The 12,721-nt window shown below is 31.9% G+C and overlaps 1 protein-coding gene across 1 annotated transcript in view; it reads right to left on the bottom strand.

Annotated features, from left to right (window-relative positions):
* Positions 1–12,721, bottom strand: part of LOC129219159 (synaptic vesicular amine transporter-like) — a 120,938-nt gene that overhangs the window by 60,125 nt on the left and 48,092 nt on the right. Inside the window, exon 11 of the mRNA XM_054853479.1 lies at positions 11,087–11,138. Within this exon, the coding sequence (XP_054709454.1) occupies positions 11,087–11,138 (52 nt within the window). The remainder of the gene's footprint in view (positions 1–11,086; positions 11,139–12,721) is intronic.

Here is a 12,721-nt window from a genome sequence, read left to right as displayed (position 1 = left end):
TTTTCATTAAAAAAATAATTCAGAGGCCTCTATCTAGCTATCATATTTTATCTTTTTTTTTTTTTTTTTTTTTTAATATGACTTGCCATCGGTTTCTATAACGTACTAAATACTGTTTTTCCTTAAAAAATGTTTTAAGTCTCTATTTTGGCCATCCTTAGTTAGGTGTTTCCATCGGGCATCGGCATCTGCCATCGGCCATTTAAAACGAGAAACAATCGGCTATCGGCCGTCTTTGAACGATCGGCCAACAATCGGCATCGGCTCATCTGCCAAAAACGGTCGTGTCCTAGTATTTAGCAATAAAACAGACCGTAAAATGTTTATTCCCAGTCTTTTTGGAAACATCAAATTTAAAGATGGAAAATAAATATGGGTTTAGAGATTTTTTTAGCGAATTATCCCAAAGATAAACAATGTTTTCTCATTTTCCTCATGTGTAAATTTGATGTGTAACTTCCAAGCGTCAGAATTACCCAGATTTTAAGCGCACCTGCGCATACCACAAAAATCTAGACACCTGCGATGTTAACACAATTTCTAATATGTCACATATATATATATATATATATATATATATATATATATATATATATATATATATATATATATATATATATATGTGTGTGTGTGTGTGTGCTAGTGTTTGAAAGCAAAACAAGTTGTTCGGTACACTGTAAAAAAAATCCGTAAAATTTACAGAAAAAAACTGTCAGCCAGGACGCCAGTATTCTTCCGTTTATTTTACAGAAATCTTCTGTATTTTTATTATTTATTCAAGCTGATTTATTATTTTATGAAGATTAAAAAATGAAACTATACTTTCATAAATCCATTTCAATATTTACTATACTACTACGAAATACATGTATACAAAGGTAAATTTCCGAATATGCCTCTGTAACAGATGACAAATAAACATAATAATAAAATATTGATTAGGATGCAATGAAATGGAAGTTGCAGACGATTTAAGACTTACTCGCTTTAAATAAATATAAGATCAAAAACTCGAGCACGAGAACCAAAATCCAAACACGCGGGCGAAATTTCGAAGATTCGAAGAAAAACAAAGTATAACCGGTTACAGATTCAAAAAAAAAACAGAGAAATCCTGTATTTTATTTCGAACAGTTTTTTTCTGTAAAAAATACGGATAACTTCTTCAAAATTTACAGTTTTTTTTTACAGTGTACTCATCCTTTTAAAGACAGTTATTACATGCAATAATATTTACATGCAGTAAGTACAGTGATATAGTCCGGTGCGCAAGTGTATAAATAACATTGCTTTATCTTTACTAATAATAAATAATAAAGCTGAAAGTCTATCTGGGTGTATAAATCTCTGCGATGCGCATAGCGCCAAGACAGTTAGGACGATTTTCATGAAATTTGGTACAAAGTTAGTTTGTAGAACCTCGAAGTGATTTTTCGAAAAATTCAATTTTGTTCTTTTTGTATTTCAATTTTAAGAACATTTATCAAATTATCATAACATGGACGATCAAGTTACCATGACATGGGCGAGCAAATTTACCTAGCAATTTGGCGAGAAATTCATCATGCATTATATGCAAACATACAGGCGAATCAAATGACCTATTAATTTTCTACTTCGGGCAAAACCGTGCTAGTACCACTAGTTAAGAATAAGATGCAATTTTCCGAAAATTCATTCAAAACTTGCATGCTACCTGAGTTAAGAGCAATCTGTTTCCGCATTTACATAAGGCCGACCTCACGGACTTAGTACGTGAAATATTCCAGAACTTTGCATCTGGTGGCAAAATATCTTGTCACGTTGTTATTAAATTGTTTTGTCATTTGAAATGTGTTTTCACACACATCGATTAAATCTCCAAAGAGGAATACAAAGAGCTTGAGTAAGATCATGAAGCACATCCATACAAAAGAGATTCGCCACATAAAATACAAATCCCAATATTAAGAAGCGAAGATTTCCTTCTTTGCGTGACAAAAGACTAAACCTAACTTCATTTGATGATTTTCGCAGGAATATTCGATTTACCAGGATAATGCCCTTATTCTTAATCTGATCATTATTCTCAGAAGAGAAGGATGGTGGAAGAAGAAAAGTAGCTTATCTCAAAAAGATTATGATGTTTCTAAAAGAGAAGATCCACTCTATGTACTCTTGGCGGCGGAAATTTCTGCTTGTTTCAGACAGTATTAATCTGAGTTATTTCTCTAATTCCCTTCTCTTGGTAACTGTCATGAGCAATCTTTAAAAGAGTTCCGTTATTCGTGATTGGTCAAAGAAAATATTCAATTTTTTTCGTACACAATCCCATGAAACAATAAGTATTTCATTCAACCACTTTTATTTAGGGACCCCCTAACTTACATTTTTTGAGAAGGAGTAATTCTCAATTTACCTAATGTAACTCCAAATTTTGCCGAAGATGAATTAGAGAATGCCATCATACCTGCATCTAATGAGATGAGACCTTAGGCATCAATAAAAAATAATAATGTATGCATTATTGTAATCAAGTCTCCATGTTTACCGCCATGCAAACTTGTTTCGCAATTGATTTTTTGTGTGACTTCCTTTGTCACACAAAAAATCTTTATTTTTTCTAGATTAACCTACCAAAGAATTATTGAAAACCCCAGGAAGGAATTCACAGAGACGCCCATGAGACACGAAACAAACAAGAAATGCTCTAAAACTTTTGGAATCAGATATTTTCTTTTCAAGTTGAAAGCAAGCATGCGCGAAAAAAAAAGGTAGGATCAGCCTTCAATGTTTGTTGTTTTAGAGTATTTATTACCGTTTTACGCATCGTAAATTTATAACTTGTCATGTCAACAGAAGAATTCTTTAAAAATATGTTCTTAGTCTCGCTCTAAATCTTACAAGGCATAATGTTTCACTCTCTTAGGAGAAATCAAAAGGAGGTTTTTTTTCTCCATTTCAACCCTTTTCTGTCTGGAAAATAGAATATTCAGTAGCATACTGTCATCGTTACAAAAATGATGATGGCATATGTTTCCTTCCGAGTTCTCGAACTTTTTTCATTACAAGTTCTTTATTTGAAGAGAAAATCCTTTTTACAATTTGATGAGCTGTTTCTTGTAAAAAAAAATAAATAAATAAAAGTGGTATTGTAAAAAAATGAAACTATGACAAGCTGACGGTTATTCTTCGTTACTGAGTCTCAAAGCCTTATCTCGTCTTATTTTTAAGCACAACAATGGACTAACATTTTTATAGATACTATCATTGCAGTCATTTTTACATGACGGATGTGACATTTACAAATTACAATTCCTTGCTGAATTTATAATTTTGTTTCACAGTTATTTACTCACTTCTATTGCTTGATATTTCAAATTCCCCTGTACCTGTAATAGAGTAAGGTGGGGCAATTGTGATTTGGGGCAAATGTGACCAGGGTTTATAACTCTGTGATATTATTATTTACTGTATGAAATTGCCTCAGTATTATACCTTAAAATGTCTTATATAACACTCAAAAGTATTTGAGATGCATTTACATTATACTTTTTAATGGATGGAGTTTTCCTATTACATTACTTTTGAACATGGATTTCAGGTTTGTTGATAATCTACTAAGATTTTCACTAAATTTTTAATTTTTGTTCTAAAAATATAATTTTTGTACTGCGCTATTTTAAATGAAGTTTTACATTATAAATTTATAATAATATAAATTTTATAACACTTATAACAGCTATTTTAAGTGAAATCACTTATGCCCCTTTAAAAATGGTGTAGGGGCAATAGTGATGATACGCGTGGGGAAAAAGTGATTCCAATATGGCTACCAGTTAGTGTTCTTTTGAAGCATGTTTTTGAACATCACTTAGATCTTTGGTTTGTAAGTTTCAAATGCATTGCTGTTATTATAAAGTATATATCTTTTATATATTAAATTCATAAGACTTATCCAAAGTGAAACAAGATGCTCATTTGAAGATATATTACTTCAAACTGTTACCCAACAGCCTTTATTAACAGCTACTAAACGTCCTCGAATAGATTTGTCAACAACATTAACAAGTAAATCTTATTTAGAACAACGAATAGCGGAAGAGGAAAAAAAAATAGCATTATAGAAAGAAAAAGTGGAGAAAGAGAAAGCAAAAGAATCGGAGAGGCTAGAGAAAAATAAAGCGAAAGAAAATGAAAGATTACAAAAGAAAAGGGAGAGAGGGAGGCTTTAAGACAAATTAAAAAGGAAGAATGTGAACTTCAAGCTCTAAATCTATGTAAACAGAAAAAAAAGCTTAAAGTGTATCAAGTAGATTCTGATAGTGACGAAGTAGACGGAGATTTGGAAGAAGAACTTAACAGAGTGTTGAACAAGGACAGTGATGGTGATATATCTGTGAGTGACTTTATTATTGATGAATTAGAAGAATTTGAAGAAATAGGGAAACTTAAAACTTACCCTGAGATAAATAGTCAAAATGAAAATAGTTCTGTTGATAAAGATGATGGCAAAATTCATGGAACTCAACTAAATTTACTAGGTGATTTAAAAGAATGGACTTTAGATGGACTCAAACAACAATTGAATAAAGTTCAGTTTCATGTCGAGTTAGAGAAATATTATGCTGTATATTTTGAAAAGTGTTATTATATTGGGAGAGTTTTGTCAGAGAATAAAACTGGAACTAGATATATGTTTAAGTTCCTTCACAAGGCTGAAAACTAAACTTTCCAATGGCCAAGAAGAGATGATATCTCAGAAATTAATAAGCCATTTATATCTGCTGCTCCACTAAATATTATAGGAATTAGACCATTCACGTTGGACTCAAAAACATATGCTATGATTTCTTTGATGTACAAAAAACTTAACAAATTCAAAAATGACATTTTTGCACTGTTTCCTTTATAAATTGTAGGTTATAACATCTTTTTCCATGTATCATTTTTAATTTTGAAAAATGTTCTAATTTGTGAGTCATAATAAAATTTAATTTCTCAAGAACCTATTGTCATATTAAAACTAAGAATGTTGCTACTTGCAGTTCAGAATGTAAATTTTTCATCACAATTACCCTGTATGATAAAGCACTAAAATAAGTACCTATGATTGGCAGTCATCACAAATGCCCCTCAAAAAAATCATTATTGCCCCAGTCCCGGGGCAAATGTGACGTTTTAGATCCTTTTTAAAAATAACACATTTTTAACCATAATTCAAAAGTGCATCCAAAAATAGCATATTATGTACATAAATATATAGTACATCACCTGACAGTTTTTATTTTAATACTTTGCTGTAAATAGTTAGCCATTTAAAAATAATCAAAGATCAACAATGGATTTTTCAGTCAGAAATGCCCCACCTTACCCTACTAAAAATTTAAAAATCTGGTGTCCAGATTTATTCTAAGGAATATCTCCATATTGCTAGGAAATTTCATCACCATTTTTTTTTTTTTTTTGAGCAATCACGATTGTTTATTGTTCTCATTTGACTGTTTTGATGTTCCTATGAATTTATTTTCCTCCGCCTCCTTCTGCAGCACCACCGTCGATCGGCCCCTCCCGATGCTGCTCCTCTAGCGAAAACCGTCTCCAGGTTCCGTCCATATCCTACACACACACGCGTACATACACACCTCATACATACACCTACACACATACACACACCTACAAACACTCATACACACACCTACACACACACCACCACACACACCTACACACACACACACACCACCACACACACACACCACCACCACACACACACCACCACCACACACACACCTACACACACACACACACAGACCTACGCACACACACACATACATACACACCTACCCGCACACACATACCCACACACTCATGCTTGCACACAGACACAAACACACACGCCTACATTCACACACACACTCGTGATTGCGAAAAACATAATTTGAATTCCAGATGTCAAAATTCAAATTATTATTATTATTATTATTATTATTTTGTGTAGGAAGCTGACCTCTAGCCCCCAACTTGTGAATGTGGCGACATCATTTCAATTTTAAATAACATTATTTTCGTTTAAATTTATTACATGGACAATCTTTTTTTTTTCTTTTTTTTTATAACGATGTTAACATAATTTTCGTTTAAATACATTACACGGACAATTTTTCTTTTATTTTTTTGTTTTGTTTTTATAACGATGTTAACATAACTTTCGTTTAAATATATTACACGCACAATCTTTTTTTCATTTTTTTTTTTTTTTTTTTGTTTTGTTTTTATAACGATGTTACTTACGACAGCCATAAAAATACTTTTTGTTAAATCTAAACATCTTTAACTTAAGTATAGCAGATACGGGACATTTAAGCAATGTCCTGAATTCTTACTGCATCATAATTTAACAGAATTTAAGGTCGAGAGACAGCACAAGATTAAAACAAAAACTATATTTATTAAAAACTGGTTAAGAGATTGTTAAGGTTTACACGCGCGTGTGAAGAAAAATGAAGCAAGCGCCGTTTTATACATAGGACAACACTCTGGTGCCACACAAAAAGTAAAGGTATTAGAAAAAGAGAACAAGGTTAATTTGCATATGCATTAATCAAAAAACAATATTAATAATTTAATTAGAACCCAAAACATTGAGAATATTCTACAATTTAATTTTTTTATTTTCAGTTCCAACATCTTTCAAAGAGAGATAGGATTTCTATGTCAATGAAAAAAAAGAAAAATGGCACGTGCAGCACATGTCGTTGCAGCGCTTTTGTCAGACTTTTATTTATGTCAGACAGTCATTTATTTACTGTTTTGCTGAAAATGTTGCTGGCTATAAGAAAGAAGAGTATACCTTATTGTGTTTAAAGAACTTGGTAGTTGCTGTCAATTTTCATTGCGGTATCAAGGAACTATAAAGGGTAAGTGCACAAGTAGTCAGTCAGTCTCCAGAAGTTTGTCAAAATGACATAAAACAATCCATAAATAGTATTTAAGTTAAAATCAAATATGACGCATTCTTGAGTTTAATAACCTATCATCAATCATCAGCTAATACCAGTATACGTTGTGGGTATTTTTTCTTGAATCTATATCTATATTAATAATATAAAGCTATAGAGTTTGTTTATTTGTTTGAACGCGCTAATTTCAGGAACTACTGGTTTGAATTGAAAAATTCCTTTTTTATGAATAGTCCATTGATGGAGAAAGGCTATAGGCTATTTTATTTTTGAAATCAGATAACCGAAATATTTGTTATTGCAAATTAACTGTTTGATTAAGTGTTGAGTTCTATGCATTCCTAATAGATGGCGGGGTAAGTTAACTTTTGGATGGGGCGCTGGCTACGCTATTGTAGGACTGTTGTAATCAGGGAACTGATTTGTTAATGCTTTTTATTTTGATATTCATTTAAGTACACAATTTGATTTTGTGGGATATTTTTTTTTCTTACGTTGTGATTGTTTTTTACTTTGGCGATGCATTTTTAAACGCAGATAAAAAAAAACCGCTTCACTCGAAAAAGGGCAGGGTAACACTGGCGTGGCTACTTGGCGCATTAAGCGATGACCTATTCAGTTAAAGGATTATTTTGAGTTTTAAAGCTGCTTTGTATGTGTTTTGGCGAATAGTCTTAAAATCCAAAGAGGCTTTAATGGGTTTTTTGAAAAGGTGTGTACGCATTTTAGTTGAGGAAAAATGATCATTTCACATCAGAAGGGGGGAGGAGGTGTCGATTTTTTCTACTTAAAGCACTTCCTTTAAATTCTTAGCACGAGCATCGTCGTGTGGGTACTGCTAGTTAGTAATAAATAATTTTAAGAACTGTGCTGCCTCCTTCTAGTTTCCCGTTCTGCTTATTTTAGAGTTAACTGGAAATCCTTTCCTTAACTGGCAACAGCTCGTTTTTTTTTCGTCTAATTATTATTATTTTTTTTTATGATTTTGTTTTTAAAGGAGTGCATAATTTAATGTTTCAATAAAATTTTTAAAAAACATCTCTTGGGACAAACTTGTTTTTAAAGGGATATGCCTATCACTGGATATTGATTTGTTATATTTTCAATAGTCGGTTTTGGTAGGCTGACTTCGGATACTGCTTTGTTTGGGGTGTTTGGCTGATTACCCTATAGTCGGCTACGGTTTTAAAACAGCTTTTCTAATGCTCATGAATTACAGTAACGAGGTAAAACGAGAGTTTAGCTGCAATGGTTACACACATTTCTTTTTTAATATTATTTCCTTTAAAGTAAACGGTTGAATTTGTGCCTAAACATTTTCTCGAAAGGAGTCAGTTCGAAACTTAATTTTTTCCTTTATTGATTTTCATTCCTGAATTCTTAAAATAAGTTTTGCAAATTCAATCAATGTGTCCCAAATTTAAATTTTATGCAAATCTTTTTAGTACCAAGGTTGACAGCTGCGGCTTTGACGTTGTTCTTAAGAAATTTTAGGTTATGAAGCGAATTCTTTGATTCCCAGTGGTCCATGTTCAGAAATTAGTAATAATTTCAAAAGTAAGGAATTAAAAGTATTACTTGTTCACAATTACATTGACTCAGATTACTCCAATGAGTGTCGACATGTTTTTATTCTTTCTGTTACTCGTTATTCTAATTTTTTATGCTTTACCAAAGCCAGCTTTGATGCATTAGTATAGTTTAATGTCCAGTATTCCTGCTGCTTCTTATTATTATGAGTACATCAAGACAAATATTTAATTCATTTAGTTCTTGAGTGTCGAGATAAAAGTTCTTCAGATAAAAGACTTCAAGAGTATAGAATTCTTTCGTAAATTCCACAGTAATTAATTTTGTTAGTATAATGATAGATTATTAGTTTTATTCTAAATTTTACGAAATTTTCTTGCATCCCATAACATTGATGAAATGGCCGAGCATTCAATTTCTACTGCCGATTGCTGAAGGATTTACTAAAACTAAACAACTAAACAGAGCTTGATTTTAAAAATGAAATCGTTGTTCTTTCGGAAACAACTAAGTGGAATACAATCATGAAAATACAGAGGGGTCAACCCATGTCAAATCATACAGGCCATGCACCCCACCATCTCCAATTTTGTTCAAATTTGGTGTACTTGTAGACTTTTTGATTCTGACTATGAAAATATAAATTATATTGGAATTGATGAAGGGATTGAAAAGTTAACGAGCCTTTAAAAAAATGCCAGGATGATTTTTTGCCGCCATTTTGATTGACACCAATACGGGTATAAATGGTTGTAACTTATTAAAAAATTATCACAGAGCTTTAAATTGTTTTTTATTTTGTTCAGTATGGTGTAAAGCTAAATTTAAACTGGGTTTAACTTGAGTAACGGGTTTACATTTTTTTTGCGAGGGATTACTTTTAATTTTTTGACTCGAAAACAGAGTAACTTTGGCAGAAATTTACTCACAAGAGGCCCCCTTCAACTTTAACTAAATTTTATGCACAGGTACTTCTAAATGTGTTAAAACATCTGGTAAAAAATCTCGGTGGGCTATTCACAGCCAATCGCTAAAAACACATTTTTTTTATGTTAAGTCAAAAAAATGAAACTCCTTTTAAAAATAATATTTATTAAACTGTGTTTCCCACAAAATGAAACCCAACACATGTAAAAGAAGCCACATCCTGAGAACTTAGTGTGCACAAAATACATACAAACATCAGAATAAGTTGTTAGGATATTTTATAACATACTTATAATTGTTTTAGATTCAAGTTTAATGTTTTCAGTGTGTTCTATAAAGTCAAAGTATAGTACATACCTCTATTGATCGACAATTCTAATAACTTATTCTTATGTTTGTATTTATTTTGCACATACCTAAGTTCTCATGCTGTGGCTACTTTTACATGTGTTGGATTTCTTTTTGTGGGAAACACAGTTTAATAAACATTATTTCAAAAACATTTTTTTCTTTCTTTTTTTTTTTTTTTTGCCTGAAAATAACAAATTTTGTTTTTAACGATTGCCTGTCAATGGCCCACCGAGATTATTTTACCAGATGTTTTGACACACTCAGAGGTACCTGTGCATTAAGTTTGACACTTCAAACTCTTTTTTTTTTCTGTCACAATTTCTGTCAAATTTACTCCGTTTTTGAGTCAAAAAATTAAAAGTAAACCCTCGAAGAAAAAAATATAAAAGAGTAATAAAAGTTAAGCTCAGTTTAAATTCAAGTTTACATCACACTGAACAAAATGAAAAAAAATTAATGCTCTGTGATAATTTGTTAATGAGTTATAGTCGTTCATATCTGTCTTCGTGTCAATCAAAATGGCGGCAGAAAAATCATCCGGCTATATATTTAAAGGCCCATAACTTTTCAACCCCTTCATCAATTCCAATATAAATTATATTTTCACAATCAGCATCAAAAAGTTTAGTATTACAATGTTTTTGTTGTCATATTAATTGCTGAAATATATACTTGCATGAAAATCAATATTTGAGCTCTTAAAAGGCCGAGTACTGGTGCTTCTACTTGTCTGTACACTGTAAAAAAATCCGTAAAATTTACGGAAAAAAACTGTCAGCCAGGACGCCAGTTTTCTTCCGTTTATTTTACAGAAATCTTCCGTATTTTTATTATTTATTCAAGCTGATTTATTATTTTATGAAGATTAAAAAATGAAACTATACATAAATACATTTCAATATTTACTATACTACTACGAAATACATGTATACAAAGGTAAATTTCCGAATATGCCTCTGTAACAGATGACAAAAAAAAACATAATAATAAAATATTGATTAGGATGCAATGAAATGGAAGTTGCAAACGATTTAAGACTTACTCGCTTTAAATAAATATAAGATCAAAAACTCGAGCACGAGAAACAAAATCCAAACACGCGGGCGAAATTTCGAAGATTCGAAGAAAAACAAAGTACGCGGTGAGGCAATGGTAACAGTTAACGCTTATAACCAGTTACAGATTCAAAAAAACAGAGAAATCCTGTATTTTATTACGAACAGTTTTTTTCTGTAAAAAATACGGATAACTTCTTCAAAATTTACAGTTTTTTTTTTTACAGTGTAGTGTTATGAAATAAGCAATCATTCAATGATTATACTCTCATTAAGTATACTTACCATTAGAGCACTAATACCAATCAAAAGCATAGAGCACAACGCAGTAAACCACCTAAAAGTAAACGATATATAATCATATCTAAGGAAGAAAATAAAACTATTTACAAATAGACAGTCGAGTCCCATTGATGTGAGCATCACCTACTTTTGCCGTCAACGTTAAACAAGCAATCGAAGAAGACATGTGCCATGAGCAAGTTTGGTGGATATTTAGGTTTGTCGTTGGCATTGGAAAGGATTTCTGTTTTTGCGGTCAAGCAGAAACGGAATGACATCCAGAAGGACAGTATCATTGACTTTCGGGCCAAGGGTGGAACATGGGCGGATTTATGGGGGGGGGGCAGAGGGGGCAATGCCCCCCAGTTTTGGGAGGACTTCATGTAGTAACAACACATCTTCCAAAAATTAAAAAAAAAATCATGACTTTTTCTTTTTTGAATAGTTCAATGAAAATGAAGAGAAAAAAGCGAATGTCCTTTTCTGATGGGAGAAAAGAAAAGGAAAAAAAACGAACAATAAATATACAAATAGTACAGCTGTCACTGGGATGCTGGAAATGTGTCTAAATTCACTATTTAGGACTGAAAACCGTTTGGGCAAGTATATGAATGAAAATATAGGCTAAACGAGATATACATTAAGCTGCAACACTTATAATAATTGACGATTATTTTAACAAATTAGAACCTAAAGCAAAGGGGAAAAAACTCCCCCTCACCCCCATTCGCGCTAACAGTTCGATCTACTCGTTATGATTTGTGTCCACATTTAAAGTATATTTGTGCATGATATTTATGTTCTTAGTGGATTAATTGGCCTTTTGAGAAATTCTAAAAAACGCAGTTTTTTTTCCTTCTCCCCCTCTCTCTCTCAACCCTCTCCCTCTCTCTCTCTCATTCTTTCTCTCTCTCTCTTTTTGAGAGATACTATTGCAAACTGAATAAATTTCAGTTATCTGAGTGTTTTGATTAAATGAATCTTTTTACTTAGAGGGAGAATACAATTTTACTTACTTTATAAATACTGTTTAAAAAGTAAGGTAAGTCATAATCATCTACGTCGAAGTGAATCAGTCCTTGTCATTATGGATATCTAAATAATTGAGTCATCAAAAGTTTTGGAAAAATTTACTGAAATTTTATAAAAGTCTATAAAAGCCTAACAAAGTTTGGTAAAATCGTAAAAATCCTTTAACCGTAAAAACTGACGAATTTTCGTAAAAATTACAAAAAAAAAAAAAAAAAAAAATCAAGCAAAAATTTCCAGGTAAGAGTGAACTACAAATGGGACCGAATTCGCCTATAAGATAAACAAGCTATTGCTTAGGGCCCCTGCTTTGAAGTGGGTTCCCAACTCCCAAAAAAATTCATGATTCGTTCCTTAAAAAATGGAAATTGCTTGAAAAAACTGATTTCCTTTTTAAGTGCTTGAAAACCTTGAATATTTGAAAACGTGTGGCTACAAACCTTAAATTTTAAAATTTCTAACAGATGGTAGAGGGGGAGGAATGCCAAAATTTGTCAAATTCAGCTCCTTGCCACATCTTGTATTAAAAATGTAAAAATCATGGTCCTCACGTTGGTAACATATTTTTTCAAATAAATTTTTGTGACTCACATATTTCATATCTTGCTA

The sequence above is a fragment of the Uloborus diversus genome, chromosome 3, assembly GCF_026930045.1.
Source record: "Uloborus diversus isolate 005 chromosome 3, Udiv.v.3.1, whole genome shotgun sequence".
NCBI classification, from domain to species: Eukaryota; Metazoa; Arthropoda; class Arachnida; order Araneae; family Uloboridae; genus Uloborus; species Uloborus diversus.
This window is presented reverse-complemented; position numbering and strand designations above follow the sequence as displayed.